Here is a 19387-nt window from a genome sequence, read left to right on the forward strand (position 1 = left end):
AACAGTCATGTTTTTGATCATAATAGTTATTATTATCAATTAGGGGTGTAACAAGACCAAAATTCACGCTTCGTTACGTACCTCGATTTTTCAGTCACGGTTCGGTTCAATTGCAGTAGTTAGAGGGAGAAATGCAAAGCATAAAATTGCTTGTCATTTTTTATTTATTTTGTTTATTATTATTGGTACTTGTAAACAATAAGAGTTTACACTTATACACTTTTAAACGAAATTAAATGAATAGAAAAAATTTAATGAAATAGTTTACATTAGTTAGACCCCATTCGGGTAATACAGATTTGTATACTAAGTGTGTGTGTGTGTGTGTGTGTGTGTGTGTGTGTGTGTGTGTGTGTGTGTGTGTGTGTGCGCATTCTTTACATTTAATATTTAATTTTCTAAATATGTTCTACTCTTCCACTTATTTCAGCATACTTGAACAAATGTCTGAATTTAAAAAACACACGAGAGAGTAATTTATTCATTCAATTTATTTATTCATAAATTAATTCGTTCCTTCACTCCCTCGATATGCAGATGTGACAGCGGGTGCACGGGGAAGCGGCAGTTTGCGATGTGGAGGGCGGAGCCAGACGAAATGAACAGCAAGAGGCACCTGTGGCGGGTGAGTCTAATCGGTGCGCTCTCACACACACACACACACACACACACACGCGCACGCACAGAAACAGTGCACTGGTTACACTAACAAACTTGCGGACCACCACTTAACATGTTCCTAAAGTAACTCAGATTTTGACTATGTTTCGCATGCAAAAAGAATTGCATTCAGGACACATTGGCACCAAAGCGAAAGCCCTGTAATGTTCGATACAAATACCAGTACCATTATACCCCTATTATCAATCAAATAAATACCTTATAATTTACATGATATAAAGTTTTAATATACAATTACTATGTTTCAACAATTAGTAATAATGCAGTGTGCTACGTGTAGCCACCTTTCAGATACCAAATATGTCCTGATTAACCTAAAAGTAAAAAAAAAAAAAACTAACAGCGACAAAAGTGTGTATTATACACAGAAATATTCAGTGTTACTATTCATGTAAAAGCAGCATTAAACAATTGCCCTAATGGCCTTTAATGATAACATGGTAAAATGTTTGCTATTGCGATTCATTATATCAAATCAAGTTGTTGTTCTTTGTTTGACGTAGCTATAAGCCTAGAATATATGCACAGAAAACGAAAGATGTGACCAAAAACATTGGCATAAAGTGTTCTAACCAAATCTAAATACAGTTATGACTAGATGGTGGGCTATTCCTAATTGTAGAAAGCTTACGAGACAAAAAAAAAACAACATGCATCCTTAGTAACTGCCTGATCAGTGTTGAGTATTAAAACCATTTAAATATGTCAGAAAGGTTGGTACAAAAAAAAAACCAATTAGGATTACAAGAAAACAGTTACACATCTCTAGCTGAGACTAATTATTAACTGTCAGAGCTGGAATTCACACAATATGCGGATAAGACTGACATTTCCATCTCTGGTTTCTTTTCCTTTTTTTCCAGTGGTAGGATGTAAGGTAAAACAAATACAGCATCATTCAGACAGAGATAGTGGCATTCAATTTCACATAATGCACTTGCATGTGTGGAGGATAAACTTACCCATTCCTTGTCTGGTGTATTCATCTGCTTCGTGGTGTACTAAGTCAGTCACACAGCCTCCATAAGGCAGACGGGCCTCGTGCTCGAAGGCCTTGAGAGTCTCACTGGAGCTGTACGATTTCTGAGTGGGCACATCCAGAGTCGAAGTAGTGAACTGGAGCTCTTTGGCACAACGGTTGCGGGTCAGAGAGCGGTGTCTGCGCTCCTTCAGGTCCATGGCTACAGTAGCCAATTCTAGAGGTGAAGTTCCAAGCAAGTAGTCAACTCCTTCACCTACATGGAAAACATGAAAACCATGAATGCTGTATACAGAAAAACCTGGCAGAAGAACATCACCATAGTACTAAACTACTACTGAAAGTCAGTGGGATTGATCTTTTATCAGAGGGGATTCACGTGCTGGGAGTTTGATGCTAACAAGGGATTTGCAGCCAAAACGAGGAAATGATTTACACACTTTTCGTGTCTCTCGTTCATTATGAGGATACTACACTATAGACAAAAGGGGTTGCAGCACAACCGTCACATTCTCACCATGCCAATCTAATGGCCACACTAACGCATTGCCCCTGATATACCTGGGGGCAGCTATGATGTGTTATTGACAAAATGTCAGACATGCATACGTCCTCCGAAGCCATAAACTATGAAGCACTCCAGTGCTGACAGTAATTAGACAATAATTAAAAGCAACTTGAACTACACCAGTAGAGCTTAAGGCATGACAGGTGGTGCGAACCCACACAATTGCGCACACAGACCCACACGCTCACAGACACACACTATTCTTAGCACAGAACCTTTAACAGATTAAAACTGAGATCTGATCTCAGAGAGAAGTATCTTTATCTAAGGGTGCATTCATATATGAAACACGCGCTTGAATCCATCCGAATAGAGCCCAGGTGTGTTTATTTCCCCGATGAGGTTGATTTCAGCAGGTCAGAAGTGCAATTGTGCTTGGAGGCAGATCAAAACAACGAATTGAAACCACCTGAAAAACAGGAGTGCTCTCAGACCACTTCGAAGTGAACTTGCCCTGTGGGATTGAACAGAAAATCTGATTCATTACTGATTTTAGAACTAAACAAAATACGCTTCAGTTTTTATGTAAACAAACAAAACACAACTTCCACACCTTTAAGGTTGCTGGTTTAAAACTGAGCCTAAGTTAGTATCTGTGTACAGTTTTGCATGTTCTTTCTGTATTCAGCAACTTGAAGAAATGAAATGGCCACTAGGTGTAAATAAGAGTGTCTGAATGTGTATGCATGGGGCTCTGCCATAGACTGCTGTCCCATCTAGTGTATTCCCACCCCCTACCTCCTGAGATAGGGTCATCCACTATGAGCCTAACCAGGATAATGTGACTATGAATAAATGGCAGCCAACCTAAGAATGCATCCTGTACCATATCTTGATTCTTCACACTGTGTGGATGTGAAATCCTTTCTAGCTTGTGTACTCAATGTGTGTTTCAAAGCAGCTCTGCCTGTCCAAAACCCATTTTCAACAGACAACATGGAGTTGATTCCAGAGCCAGCGTTTGATCTCAAACCCTTTCGCACTTTCCCACCAAAGACAAGTCACATCTCTCAGCCAGCAAAACTGCCCCTGTTCCAGTACTACAGTGCATCACGACTGGAACCACAGACAGGGTTTTACTAGCACCGAAAGCAAAGCAGAAGCACAACAAGGTGAAAAAAAAAAAACAATACTTAAAAAAAAAAAACAATGAGAATAAATATCACCAAAATTGCATGCTATTGTTGCTTGTGATTATGTTGTGCTGTTAATAGAAAAGAGCACAAAAAGGATTTGACCTAAAAACAGTAAAATGGTGCCGGGTCTCAAATATTTATATAATACAATTTTTTTTATAATGTATGGTGCATTAAAAAGTCACCGCATTCAATTATGAATAATCACTTACTGTACACGGTGGTGTTATGTGAGACAGTTGCCCCCCCAAAAAAAACAACAACAAAAAACCCTATAATATAAACAGACTATCATTGCGTCAAACACAAAAAAAGTAAGTCAGAGTGAGAGATTGAGAGAGAGAGAGAGAGAGAGAGAGAGAGAGAGAAAGCAGATTGTACTCAACACAATGCAGCAGATGATGCTTTTAATAAAGATTCATTACGGGAATACTCCAAGGTCAGTTTGAGATCTGCTGGCAGCGGCCATTGATTAACTGCTGACATTAATGTGTAAAAGATGCCATTAAGGCATGAAAAATGGCGTTCGTAAACAAAGCCACTAATTATTCTACGTAAATATCATTTCTGTGACGAACGTGAAATAAAAAAGCGCAAAAAAACACACAGGAATACACTGGACTATACTGGGGTGTCTTCAAATAAGACAAAATAGGCGAGTAAGCCGTGTGTCTGCGGGGCAGTGGTGTCAGGAGCGCTCACATGTTGAAGCCAAGGGGTCTTTTTAAACTCCAGTTGAAAGGAGTGTGATGACATGCTGGGCCTTTGTGAGTGCTGAGAGTGCTTGAGTGGAGAAACGGCGAAAACGCGGTGACCAGGCGGTAAGATGATGTGAGATGGCTTACGGGAAAACCAAATCAGCACACACCCAAACGGCAGCGTAACCAGGTCACTTCTCCGATCCACTCCAGACAGAGGAAGAAAAGACAGAGCCTTGGGGTGGGAGCAAACTGGAGCAGTCCTGCATGCTCTCCCATTCCGCTGATCCAGCCCGGGAGAACGGGACAGAAGAGCCAGCGTAAGGGAGGGAGAGATGGTGAAATTTAGGACAGCAGATCAATCATTGAGCTCAAGGTTAATGGTAACTGGCTTCTGGCATGAGGAACGCATGTGCTCACACACACACACACACACACACACACACACACACACACACACACACACACAAACTAACCCAGTATCCCTTCATATATCTGATAGTAAGATTCTTTATTGAACACAAACAACTTACATTCTTTAAGTTTTTTCGTATCTATTGCAATAAAATAATTTTATAATGTAAAATATGAATAATAATCAGCCAGTTCTACATCTTCTATTAGCTGAGGCACTGGTTAATGATAGAGTCGCACGTCCTCCATGCCACAGTTTCTGTGTCCGCATTAAATCGTTTATTTTATCGTTCTGGAAGTATGGTTTTGTGTTCCTAATTTTTTTTGTGTATTCTTGAATTATGGCCAGTGTCAAAAAGCAAGTGGTTTTTACCAATAATACTAATAGTATTCTCATTCTCGCTGTTCTAGTGAAGTCGCATGATCGTGAGTTTTCCCAAAGACTGCTGTAATTTAACTGTAATAACATAATATGAATCAGTCATTTGAACTCAAATCGGAAATAATCCATGTGTAACGGTGCAGTAATCAATGCAAATCGTATGATTTGAAGTTGATCGAGTCTAATTTTAATTAGTCTACTTCGGCATAAATTCACACATGCTCAGGAGCACGAGAATGGAGATGCACATTTTTCCAAACAAAGGAAATTCATGAATACAAAATTTCCCACTTTCAATTCACAAACAAATCTATTCGAATCCGGCTTCACAAATAAGGTCTAATGTCAGTGTCATTATTAATGTTTGGTTGTGGCAACAGTGCGAGCAACGTAACGTGTTTTACAATACTGATACAACAGGCAAAGTGTTTTCAGTGCGGTCACATCCCCTGCATGGTGAGATGCAGTTCAGCGCATAGAGAGAGAGGAAATTTTGAGGAGAAGCAGCCGGACACAAAAGAGATGAGCAACCTTTTGTTCCGGGTCAAAAACAAAAAACGAAACGAGAAGCTGCTAACAGATGCAAATGCAATTTCATTTGTATTTTCAAAAAGTCTTTGACCCCGTACCAGCTCTAGTCATGAAATATGTATAAAAAAAAAACACTTAGTTCTCGATATTAGTCCTGAGTGATGTCGAGACAGATTAATTGCCTGTTGCGCCTGTGTTCTGTTCCTCTCCAGACGTCTTGACGTTACAAACGCGTAACGAAAAATAATCAGGAACAAACCTAACCAGGGTGCAAAGTCTCTGAGTCAAGCTCTCTAGTTCGCTGTACTGAATAACCTCCAAACATCCACTTCTACAATCAGACCAGCTCAAAAACACCTATTACCTGAGTCATCTAATATAATAATGGGCAAATTAACAACCCACAACCGCGTCCGTGGCTCCCAGCACATCGGCCGCAATTCAAGCAGCAAAAAAAAAGTATTTTGTCTGAGCTCACTTTATTCCCTGCATGTGGGCCTGCGTACACCATATAATTCTAAACCTGAATTTGAACTGAATTTGAATAATATATCAATCAGCATACAAAGCCTGTTATCACAAACTGCAGAGCTTAAGAATAAACAATTTGGTGTTGGTCCTCTGTGGCACTGTAAAATTACAGCCTTGCTGACATGTTGCCTGCTATGAGAAACTATTTTGTTACTCGTGATGGATATGCTTTTGAGGTTAACGCTCTGAATTATCCCACTGATATGTTTTGGCTGCCGGCTTTGCTCTGGTCCCTCTTTAATGATAACGTATATTTTGGCTTGAGATGAAGGTTCTACAGCAGGCAAAGACAACACTTTTTATTGTCTGTTTACACAGTTTTGGCTCCAGCACAGATCACTTTCACTGAACAGCACAATAGAATCTTGTATTAGTCGACACACTGACTATGACAGTAGACAAAGTAGACACTCGTTTTTTTTGTTTTTTTTTTCAGAACACGAAAGGTGTGTCAAATAAACACGTCTGATATTGATTTGCTGTTCGGAATCGTCTCACTTATAATTTTAAGTTAAATGGTAAACACTTGTGATGGGCTCCAAACATTTTTCTACCGATAGCTTTAAGCCTGTATAAACATCCACTATATGAGCAAAAGTATTGGGACTACTGACTTTTCCAGCCATATGTAGTTCTTCCCCAAACTGTTACCACAAAAATGGAGACATAACATTTTTCCTTCACTGAAACTCGAAAACCCAAACAGGTTCCAGCACCATAATGCACGTTTGTTTCCATGAAGACAACATCTAACTGCGCTCGGTTCCTCTCTCCTTCCTCGTATCATTTCATCATTTTTCAGCAATTATCGATTGGAATTGTACAACCAGTTTTTCTCTGTAAAGCTGCTTTGGGACAATGTCCACTTGTTAAAAGTACTCTACAAATAAAACTGAATTGAACTGAACTAGCGCCCTTGTAGCTGAATGAGCACAAATCTCCACGCTTCAAAATCTACTGGAACATCTTTCAAGAAGGGTGAAGGTTTTTATAAGAGCAAATAGTGTGCTTTATTTTTTTGTACATGATCGAGGTTTGGGAGAAATGAATATAAGCCGAAACAATTTATTTTGTGAATCACCAAAGAGAGAAGAGCAGTTCTCTGTACACTCTGTACTGATGAGAGCGGACACTCGTGTCTCGTGTTTAAATGGCCTGTTAAAGGAGCATTAACAAAAGAAATTTAGTCAACAGAGGTGAACAGATTGAATGAATCAGTGATTATTTCCCCACTGATGTAAGAGCAATTAGAGCTCGGTTGAATAAAGAGTCGATGATGAGATTCGTGTTTGCATGTGGTGAGTGACTGAGCTCAGGTGATGAAACTGAGGATGATGCGGATGAGGCTGATAAAACAAAGTGAGCGCGTGTTACACGGTTCCTGTGTACTGTAAACCCGTACTTGCTTTTACATAAGTAGGTCAGGTTTAAAGGTAGAAGTAGGTGAGGCAGAATGAAATATTAAAACAATTTGCGAATAACCAGACTGCTACAACTGTGAATGAGTGAAACACATACAGTACATTACCCCCTGGTTTTCAAATATATATTAAACAGATAATGTCTGGCTTTGACCATGTGAATAATCCCAGTCTTCCATGCACATGATCTTATTACAATGATGTTTGTTGCAAGAAACAACCACTAGACAGATTTTTTCCCCTAATTCATAATGCAATATCTAACGTACGTCTCGCTTCTTGTAACATGCCGATAAAGCAGAAAAATATGTCATTTATGGAATTCATTACAATTCAACGCTCTTATTAAACCAAAAATATTGTATATGTACATGTGAATATAATCCTTTTTTCCCCCACTTTTTCTTTGCTGCACTTTCTGTTTGCACGTTATCTAGCATCAGGAGCACAGGAGCAAAGGCTTGTGCATTAATTTTAGCAGGGAGGACACAGAGATTTATCTTAAGAGGAATTAGCTGTCCAGACTGCACACACACAGAAAAAAAAAAACAAAAAAAAAAAAACACTAAGGCAACTAATGCCTAATTGCGTCCTACTGGGACAAACTGCTCACTCCCCTTCCGAGAGGAAAAAATAGAGGGTGGTAGGTGTCTTTCCAGCACGGAGAGGACTACAAGACGGGTTATTTGCCAGCGTGCTCATCTGCTGCCATTCTTACATCTGATATTAATTACCCTCCTTCCCTCTGGCTTAGACCACAAGTACAAATGTGAAATTTGTGTCACACATTGTTGGTGAGCAGAGGTGGAACACTGAAGCCTTGTGTGGCCTTCGATTGAGATTTTAATGAGTGAATCCTCTCCCGGGCAAGGGGTCATTAATCAAACCCAATATGGAGGTGCAGTCGATGGGGCAGTGTCTGGCCATGGCACTCCTTCAGCTGGAACAAGGCGGCCATTTTGAGTCCAAACAAAGAGAAGTGCCAAGCCATAACCAGCTCTACAGTGTGATTAGGCTTCATCTATCTCTCTACTCTCTCTGTCTCTCTCATACCTGCTGACAGCTCCCCAGAGAATCTGCTCTCTGTCGCATATTGTTCAAATAGACATTACGATACACAGCAAATACATCCGTTCTGCATCATATTATACAACATATCCGAGCCGTCAGTGATTTGGCCTGAGCTGAACGCTTCAAACTCGGTGCATAAATTGCCCTGACTGAGGGGCGTGTAGGGCTGAATGTCCTCATTAATCTCTTTTATTTATTGTCTTAGAAATACACCGGTGCAAAATAAAAACGGACCCAAGTGCATGCAAGTAGATTAAGTTTTTTGGCTATGCCATAGTCCATAGTACAATGCACATACGAATGGGTAATTACTGGGTTATTATATAAATAATCATTTAAATCATTGTACAATTATTTCTTTAATTATTATATAAATAATTAATTCAAATCAATGAGCCTTAAATCATTTGGGCCAAAATTCCAAACTGGCAAAATATGAAGCATTTAACGGTCTTAACAACAAATCAATGTGCAAAGGTGAAATTAGGATAATGATTTAAATGTGTGATGTGAAATAAAGTCACTTGGCAGGATGTGCAATTGAATTTTTTTTTTTTACAAGCCATTAGTCAAAACTGAATGAATGGAGAAATTGACAGCATTTGTTTAATTTCGGCTAATTTCCTGACCAACCATTTGTTTGGAATTGTATTAGATTCCTAATATTTTGGGCATTTATTTTTTTTTTATTTTTTTTTTTTTGATCAAGAGTGTGTGCACTGCATATCATCTGTTTACAATTGACACAATGCATCACATTTCTACATTGTTGGAGCTGTTTTGGTATTTTAGCTCAATGTGGTCACCTGCTTAAACCATACTAAGAGAGAGGAAAAAAAAAAAAAAAAAAACACATTAGGATTTGAAAAGACTAAACAAATATATCTGGCTCCATTTGGCTTCTTTTCATTTCCTTACAAAAAAAGTACTGCAAGAGTAGCTTTTTTTTTTTTCGACTAATCTCAAAATCCATATTCATCCCGAGCTATGAACTCCGTAATCTGCCTGAGAAGAAAGGGATTTGAGGAAGTCAAATGTTCCATGCTGACATGCTGATGATCTGAAACCAGCTGTCACAGAATGACACTGTGCAAGGACCATGATGCAACTACACACAGTAATTAAAAGAGCAGCCACTATTGCAGAAAACAGACCGAGACAAATGTGATCAAATCAGGTCCCATAGGAAAAGGTTTGTGACACTTCTAAAGATTACGCCAGAAACTACACCAGACCTGCATGTCAGTGCCTTGACACGGACGAGTTCCCGAAACAGAAGGAGATTGATTTCCTGCTGATTTAAATAGGCTTAAAAATAGTATCGCTCAAGCTCTTCCTGACATAACAGAGCCGACAGTGTTTTCTCGCCTTTAAACTTCAGCGCGAGAGCACGTGTCGAGGCTGGGTGGGAACGTTCCGGAGTCGAGACAGGATAACGAGGCTGACGCCTGCGACAATGGAGCAGATGAAGGTGTACGGGGTTGCGCTTTAAACGCAGACACGGTCACAGCCCTAAGCTCTGAGTGCAACCTTGACGGAAAAAAAAAAGTAAATAAATAAATAATAAAAAGTCGAATAGCTGCGGGGATTTCGGCACTGGTGGGATTATGGAGACGTGAAGGTGTTACGACCTCCAGGTGGTAGCAGCGGCAAAAATCCGGACGAATCAGCATGGAACGCAGCATTATTAAAACAATACAGCGCTGACAGGCTCGCCCCGGGGAAAAGGGTAAAGATAAATAAATCAGTGTCACTGCTTGACATTCTTACCATCTGCTAGGTGAAGTATTCAAATTTGCAATAAATGCTAGCGCAGAAATTGGTGATGCCGAGTAATTAGCTTCCTGACAGAGATGACGCGTGACAGCTCGTTATGACTTTTCCGAACAGATTTTTTTTTTATTTTTGTTAAAGCATCAGGAGCACACAGCCCACTACAGTGATATTGCAGCGGTATTTAAACCCCTGTCCCCCTGGGGGTAAATGACAACTGTGATCAGGTTCTTTGTCCCCACTTCGTTGATTAAATGCCAACCACCAAAAAGTGTCAGCGCAGATGCCAAGAGGAAGTCAGCTCGTATCTAACCTTCCTCAGGTGAAAAGGACATAGCTCTCTGTCATCTTAACTGGATACAATACAAGATTAGGGTGTGTACAGATGTCACGTGACAAAAGTAACATAAATGGATCTTGCTGCGAAATCAGAAATCCAATAGAAATTCATTAGAGTTGAAATAATCCCAAAAGTAATTCGTTCTTTTAAAAAAAACTGGGGTCTTCTCCTGTTTTAATTGGCTCGTGCAGACGTTAATAAGTGCCTCGTGGGCACTGGAAGAAATGGAGCAGGTCATTTGGTCAACAGGTGATTTTTTTGTATTTTTTTTTTTAAAGCACCATTTGCCAAAAAGCCTAGTGTTCCTGTGAGACTAAGTCGCTCCGCACTCGTGACATCAATTCCAAGAACAAAGTCTGCGACTGAAATAATGTCTAAGGCAGAGCGAGGCGCTGGCTTTAAATGCTAAACCTTATCTGTATCATAAAGGTCATCAAAGTATAAATATCCACCTGGATATGCAATTGGATATTATGAGAGTGTGAAAGTAAGCACAGTAGTTCACCTTTCGAAATGAACTCAAAATGTGCTTCACCGCTTCCCTGTAAAACAAATTCCACAGTCCAAACTCGGCAAAGGTTCATTTTATGAACATGATCAAGCTGTTCAAATAGTAGGCCTGCTACGTGTACAAACAATATTTGGACTATTTATCAGAGCTATAACGTTTTTGTTACCCACATGATGTATACAAATCAAAGCGACCACTGCTGGAAGCGATAAACTCCAAGCAGACGTTACTTATAACTCGTTATTTAGTGGTCAGGATTCGATTCAAGTGACCAAACTTGGAAGGACGCTTTGAAAATGATGTCATTTTCAGCGCTGTAATGAAATAACACGTAATTCGAAACAACACAAAGCCCTGTGGCATATGGTTTACGACCCCCTGTGAGTCTCTGGACCCAACCTCTGCTTCTCAGTTCCACATCGGCATCTACGTGCCACAGTGAACAAGAAGCTGCTGTTTGGATGTGCTTTAATAAAGCGAATAAAAACAAAGTGTAACATATTTTGTTGGAGATGCTGCAGGTTGCTCTCCCCAGCCGTGCTACACGCATTATGAGGGTCAATTACATTACATAGCTACACTCCATACAAAAGCCAGTCACGGAGGCTGACGAGCATGCGCTATAGATCTGTATAGAAATGTTTTAGTTGTTACTGTCTCTCTCTCTCTCTCTCTCTCTCGCTCTCTCTCTCTCTCTGCTAGTTGCCACTGGACCAAGACTTGCTCCAGGCACCAATAGAAATTCAGTTCCAGCTTTAATGATATAGTTCACTGGTCGAATTAAGCATGGTAGATTTAGTATCATTAAAACAAGCATCTTCGGGAAGGAGCGGAATCAGGATTAAATGAAGGGTAAGTGAGAATGATTCCCTATCCATCTGTGAAGAATGGGAAAGAACTGCAGGCCTTCCCCCAAATCAGACCACACTGGTTCGCACTTCAATAGCACAAGTTCTAAGAAAATGAAGAGAGCTGCAGACGAAAAAGATAAGATAAAAGGATGCCTAATTTAACAAAAGAAATCGTTTTCTAATGTACAGATGTCTGTGTACATTGGTTTTTTGATGTATTTTATTACAACGAATTGTAGTTTTCAGTACACACTAAAATCAATACATTTTTCATCAAATTTAAAAAAAAAAAGGCAAATATCCACTCATTTGTCTTGCTTCTCCATAAAAACTTTAGAAATTAAATGTTCAATGAACTGTTTACAAAAATGTGACTACTAGTCACATTTTCTGCGGACCACACAATGCGATGTCCTATTTTTCTGTCCGGCTCTAAGCGCAGCAGGAAATGATGACAATGGGAGTTTAACCTTGACTGGGACCTTGAAAGCGGCCGGACTGCATGAGTGTAAAAGCATTTGACCCTTAGCTATTAGAAGGAGGTGGACACTACAGGGACTTTCATTTGTCCCCGATCAGTGTAATCTAGTCCTATACTGGGAAACAAATGTGCATGCGTCTTTTGAACACTGTAGCATCTAGATGACACACTGGAGAATATTACAGCCACACAAGTCCAATAAAGTCACGAAGTAACTCTATAACAGTCCTTATTGATGTGAACGGACATCAGAAAACCCTCCGTTAACAACGTGTACGGCGTGTGCTTTAGTGATTTTAAGTGTTTTAAAAGCAGTTGTAGTGTCAGCAGCAGTTATTTTGATCGCGCCAGTGGAGTGCTAGGACAAGTGGTTCTAACAGTAACAGTACTATTGCAAATCTGGGCAACACATATTGATGGAAATGGTTGCAAAAATGCCTCTAGTTTCCTTCCCCTCTCCACATCGAGATCTGTTGGATTTTTATGGTCATTGTGCAGCCACCAGTCACAGGAGTGCATTAGTTTGCCACTAGAGCCTGCAGGCAATAGTGCTTTTTTATTTGTTTATAATGTCAAAGCATTCCACAAATGGCCAGGGCTGGGGTGTAAATTGTGCATACTTACATTTAGGCAATTGACAAAGCTCGTTACAACAAAACAGGGCCTGAATTCATTCTGAATGGACAGAAAATCCAATGTGTAGAGGTGCAGGCAAGAGGGGGAGGGGAAGGCCGAGGGAGCGAGGCAGTTGAGGCCGATGCTGTGAGGGTAAATTGAAAAAGAAAATGAGGATTGAATGTTCTGTGCTGGGTTTGCGGCATTACAAAGGCAAAAACGCAGGTAAAATGAGACGATCTATTAACGCTGAAAGATAGGATGATGTAATAAATGATAAAACACACGTTTCGCAAAGAGCGCGAATATCATCAGTGCTTTTAATATTAACCTCCATCATTACTCACTGGCTGAAAAATACATGTTTGTACAAACTATTTCATTTTCCTTATTCAAACGTTTTCTTTAAGTAAATGTACCGTTTCGGATGCAGCTCTGTTGTAAGCTGCTCACCATCATCTCAGATCTGCTTTATTACCGGCGCATTTAGTGCTGTTCCTTACAGGCGAGGCGGATGGCGCAGGTGCGAAACACAAAGGAAACATCACATTCTGTCTTTATGATCTAAGACCCTGCCTTGTATGCTGTAAAGGCGTTGATGGCTCAACAACGACCAACAAAGACTGATGGTATGATTAAATCTGTTGCCTTTATGTTTCTTTTTTATGGACAACGTGGTTATCTTGGGGGATGAAGCGAGACTAGAGATTGTGTTGGAGTTTAATATCGGCATAATCAGCAGAAGCACTATTGTCTGCACGTGCAAAGCCTGAGATCTCTCCTCTTCTTTCTTAACCATCTGTCATTTTCACTCTGTTTGTTCCAGACGTCACTCACATCTGTTACTATGATCTCTCTCATCTATCTCTGGATATCAGCATGTTCCGGTGATATTTAATCCTCTGTGAGTTTTACAAATACAGTATCCCCCTACACACTGCGTTTGATGGACTGAAAACATTTTTTCTACGCTGTTAATACTGTGTATCAGTTGCAGCCTGGGAAAAACCCTTCAGATTTATACAACTTCCAGAATGCACTGTATGTGCAGGCTTCATTTTAGAGCATTTTAAATCTGGCAACCACAAAAAAAAAAAAAAAAGATATACCACGGTTAGCTCTAATGAACTGGCTGATGTTATAATGATATGTTTTGGAATAAGAAATGAGTTATGCCTTTGAGTAACAGAATATAGAAATGTCAATCCCGGTTTCATCAACTGAACTAAAAGTCACTTGTTGCATTAAAACACAAGATTCTTTTTACACATTGTAATACTTTGCCTTTAACTATACAGGCATTTTGGCAGCCACTTTTTACTTACACACTGAAATGATTGGGACGTTTCACTGTAATACTGCATGTATCTATCCTAAACCGTAATCAAATAAGTCTTCTGAGCGACACAACGGTGTATTTCTTACCATCAGGAGATTTAAAGAGGAGTTCGAATTTGGAAAGAACAACACCGGCCATCCTTTCTGGATGGGAAAGACTAGATTGCTTGTCTCCCTTGTCAATTAGTGTTACATTACATAATCATAGTGTACATGAGCTCATATATGCAAAAGAGGACAGGTAGTGCTTTCATCTGAGTGTGTGCAGCTGCCCTGTAGCTCTGTATGAGTAACAGTGTGAAAAGATGAGAAGGCTTCACGTGTCTCGGAGGAGGCATGTCTTCGCTCCACCCTCATTAGTTCGTACCTGTCATGTGATAGAGGAGATTTAGCTAGTGACTGGTAATTAGCAAAACCATCTTGAACACAAGAAAAGCAGGCAGACAGATTTTTGCAGTTTTTTCTTCTTTTTTTTTTTTTACTATTCTACTACACATTCATCAAATACAATGATACGTATTGTGGAAAACAAAAGCATTGGGACACCTGACTTTTCCCAGTCATATCTGGTAGCATAAAAATTTCCACTGCTCTTGAACTAGGAGCCCCAAATCAGTATCATAACCATACCCCTGTGCAGCTCCATGAAAAGTATAATGTACGTGGGTTGGAGTGGCCTCCTAAAGAGATCTTGAGTGGCCTGCTGAAGAGCTCTGACCTCAACCCTATTGAACAGCTTTGGTTTGGTTCTGCACTGGACCCCAAACGTCATCATCCTACATCAGCACCTGACTTTACTAACACCCTTATGACTAAATGCGCACAGATATCCACAAGCACACGCCAAAATCTAGTGGAACACCCTCCCAGAGGAGTGGAGGTTATAATAACCACAAATGGAAACCAAAATGTGGAAGGGATGTTCAAAAAGCACATGAATGGTCAGGTGTCCATATAATACACCTAAAACTCCTCTATCCCTTGTGAATGTGTTCGGTGAATGGTTATAGACTGAATAATGTTATGCAAAATGTATTCAATATGTCAACATTATCTACCTTTAATGTATATTGAACTGAATATCTTTTTTTTTTCTTTTAAAAAATCTGCTTTGAGAACCCTCTTCCTTGTCTTTGTGTATAATCTCCATCAGTGTTCTCCCGTTCCACTGCAAGTCAAGGATCCAATCAACACTAGCAACAGCAAGCAATATTTATAAAGACAAAGAGAAAGAACATTTGCTGTTAAGTAATGTCAGCACAGACGAAGAATATAAAGCAGGATTTGAGCTAATTATGCTTATATCCCACTCCCAAGTGATTCCGCACCACATTCTTATTAGTGTAACAAAATGTCCTTGCAAAGTCGGTATCTGGTGTCTGGGGAAGCGAAGCGTCTGAAGGGCCCAATTGCAATTTTAAGAAATAAAACCTCAAGCATCTCTGAGGTCTTAGGAAGGCAACTGATGTGAAAAGAGCTGAGAAAACGGGAAAGAGAATAGAAAGTTAGACAAAACGTGTTTGATGGCACGTGGAGCGTGCTCACCGAGGGAGCGAGCGTCCTTTAAAAAAAAAAAAAAATGAAGACTTCTTTTTATTGTAGTTTCAAGTTCATTGTTTATGTGAAGCTCATTTTCCCTTATCCTCGATTACAAGCGTGCAGAACGCATTTTTTTGGTCTGTGACAATAAATATTAAATGAATATATTTAGGATTTTGTTTGGAACGCGCCTTTTGTGCAGAAAGTGGTCTTTAAATGGTTTTGAGCAAATTAATTACGAATGTTACCTGTGCTCATGCAAATGTGCAACAACAACAACAGTAATAATGATATGGATAGCCAAAGACAACAGGGCACACTCTCCACACCACTGTCCTCTTATCATTATTCTTCATGTGTGTAATCTCTCCCCTCTCATGTTGTCCCTGTGGTTAGAGGATCTTGTCATAAAGTGGTAATTACCTCCACCTTTTTCTCGTGAGAACTTCTTGCTTGAGTGTGGGTGTGAGACTCATATTAATACACGAGTTTACATAAATTAAAAAGATCCGACAGGAACACAGCAGTCTCAGATCTTTGCCTTTGCACTGAAAGCTGAGGAATATTTTGCAGGCAATCAAAACTGACAAATATCTGCACAAAAAAAAGAAGGTAGGAAAGAAGGAAATTAAGGAAGTAGTAACCGAATTATTAAAATAAAAGCTTCAACAACTATTTGAATGGATCACCACCTTCACCATTAAAAACTGAAATTTTTAATGTAGATGGTTCTATGTGGGATTTTGTTTTGAAATGAGCTAGCTACACACATTTCATCACTAGGGGCTGTTTATTCTTGTGTATTATTATTATTATTAGCAATTGTAGTAGTAGTAGTAATAGTGGTTTTAAAAGTACAAAAAAATTTGGACACCTGAATATCCACATTTATTACCCATTTGCTGTTATAACACCCTCCACGCTTTTGGGAAGATGCTCAACTAGATTTTTTTGGAGTGTGGTTGTGGAGATTTGTGCTCATTTTGCTACCATGCTGTTAGTAAAAGTCAGGTACTTATGAAGTCAGTTTACCAATGTAGGTGTTTAAATGGGTTGAGGTCAGAGCTCTATAGCAGGACAATCAAGATCTTCCACTCAAACACATGTAAACCATATCCTCATGAACCTCGCATTGTGCACATTGGAATTGTCATGCTGGATTAGATTTGAGTCTCCTAGTTCAAGTGAAGGGAATTTTAAATGCTACAGCATCCAAAGACATCCTGTCCAATTGTGTGCCTCCGACTTTGTGGCAACAGTTTGGGGAAGAACCACATATATTGCTGAAAAAACTCGGGTGTCCCAATACTTACATATTGTGGAAATATGTGGAAACAGCACAGTTTTAAGTGTTATTCTACTTAAAAAGAGCAATTTGGCAATCTGGTTTAAATAAATGATTTTTAAGGCATAGCACGCTGGCAATTTTTTGGTTTGCAGTTTTACATATAATGAAGGTGAATGTCCTGATTTTAGTTCCTGTTTCCTTGCATTGTAACAGATACAAGCACTCAATCAACACTCACTCTCTCAAAAACACAGCTTACCTCGAATCCCCTCTGTCCTGAAGACTTCCCCATGCATGCCATGAAAATGTAAAAAGCACCATTATTGTGAGTAAGTGTTGACACCTGAGAAGGCATTCACGCCGACAGTTATTTCCAAAACAGAGACCGGTTCTCATGAAAAATCGGTAATGTGACAATGGCACCAAACCTGAGGTGGTCTGAGTTCGGTTGCACTGAAACCCTGCTGCAATTCCGGTGAAGGCGAATGAAACTCCTAGTCAGGTTTCTCCTGTACATCTGATAAATTGCGCCATGCGACGCGCAGGGTGTGGTTTACCGCACATAATAGCACTAAAATAATAAAAACAATACGGTGGGTCGCGTTGTGTTCTTGCTGTGCGCTTGTCATGATGTGAATGCAAAAGCAGAGAGGTTCAAATAATTAAGTTTGTCGGAAACCAGACGTTAGGAAAGTACCAGGAACAATCACACTTGGATTCGGATCGCAGCAAAGTTTTTCAGTGTGAAAACCACCTGAGATTTATTCTGCTACATAAAAGTCTAATATAAAAGAGAAAGAATCAATTTTATGTGAAGACCATGTGACTATGTGAAGAATCTGCCATTCATGTACACGTGCATGTGCTTTTAATAAAGAGCAATTGCATGTACTGTTTGGAAAACCTATTGTACATAATACAGCTAAAACTACTGTCCTTTATATCAATCATACCATTATATCAATCTAATCAATGCCTCCTGACCAATAATATTCGAGAAAACTGACACCTGTGTTGTGGTCTAAACTTCCAGAATGAATTGTTTTTATTTGTTTATTTGCTTAGTTGTTTTACATTTCCTGCATGCCAGAGGTAGAAAGTATACAAGTCTTACTTTTGAACACAAGTCGTACAAGTCGTACTTTTGAAAATCTTTCTATATGCAATGTTGCAGGAAACAAAAACCAGCTAGAAAGATGTGTGGTTGTTCAGAAAGTTGCCCTCTTTTCTATTGCATTTTACAATACAACAGTGTATTGAAAAATACATCTCATTCACTAAGACTGATAAAACTTAGAGAACAATGTAAAAATTAAAAAACTTATTAAAAGGCATAATTTGGTCTGAACAGGCTCATTATTTTCTGAGTTCTTTTTTTTCTGAGATTTATTATTATATATAAAAAGAAAGACTATTTAAATTTACAGACTAATAATGCTCTGTCTGTTTGTTCATTGTTAAATGTACTGAACGTTCTCAGAACAGAATCAAGTTCATATTAAATGATCGTATAGTGCAGAGCTTGTTAGACTGCAAATAGAAAACTTTTGACAGTACTTGACAGGTATGCTAGCCGAAAAGTCAAGAAGGTCCTACAGTGGATCTCACAACGTCTCCTCACTCAGTTAGAACCGTTATAATACATAGGTCACAACTTCCTGCAAACATTTTATTGTGACTCCTGTGACTCCTGTAGTCAGAGAAACAGTACAGAAGGGAAACTCTTTCAGAAGGTGCTGCTGAGTGGGGCAGGGACTCCTCGGATCGTCAGACAGCATACGGCAGGGAGATTATGCCGTGTGTATGGAATTGAAAGACTAATGGCTCAATCATGCTTTCTACTAAGAAACACGATTACAAGTATATAGTGAATAAAATGATGCTGTGCTTTACACACTCCCAAATAAAGAAGGGTCAATAGAAATTTCAGCTGCACTGGGTAATTTGCTCACAATAGGGAAAGATTATCACCTTGCTGTTCATGATGACAAGAAAACACACACACACACACACACACACACACACACACACAATAGCTATCTGTCACACATTTCTGGCTGTCAGGACATTACATGTCTTTCAGTCCCACTAAGTGCGTGCCACCGCATCCTTTCCGTTTATTGTGTCAGTGCAGAACCCAGCCTCATAAATACTGACCATATCAGGCCACCACACCCATGCGCACCTCATTCATCACCTTGCACGAGTGTTGTCATGAAGCATTGCCCTATCATCTAAA

At 39.5% G+C, this 19387-nt stretch overlaps 1 protein-coding gene across 5 annotated transcripts in view; it reads right to left on the bottom strand.

Moving 5' to 3' along the window:
- Nucleotides 1-19387, bottom strand: part of tenm2a (teneurin transmembrane protein 2a) — a 290186-nt gene that overhangs the window by 216257 nt on the left and 54542 nt on the right. For all 5 annotated transcript variants that reach the window (XM_046849490.1, XM_046849489.1, XM_046849487.1 and 2 more), the window contains exon 2: nt 1644-1916. In XM_046849490.1, coding sequence (XP_046705446.1) covers nt 1644-1860 — 217 coding nt within the window. In that variant the 5' untranslated portion in view covers nt 1861-1916. The remainder of the gene's footprint in view (nt 1-1643; nt 1917-19387) is intronic.

Source organism: Silurus meridionalis, chromosome 5 (assembly GCF_014805685.1).
Source record: "Silurus meridionalis isolate SWU-2019-XX chromosome 5, ASM1480568v1, whole genome shotgun sequence".
NCBI lineage: Eukaryota > Metazoa > Chordata > Actinopteri > Siluriformes > Siluridae > Silurus > Silurus meridionalis.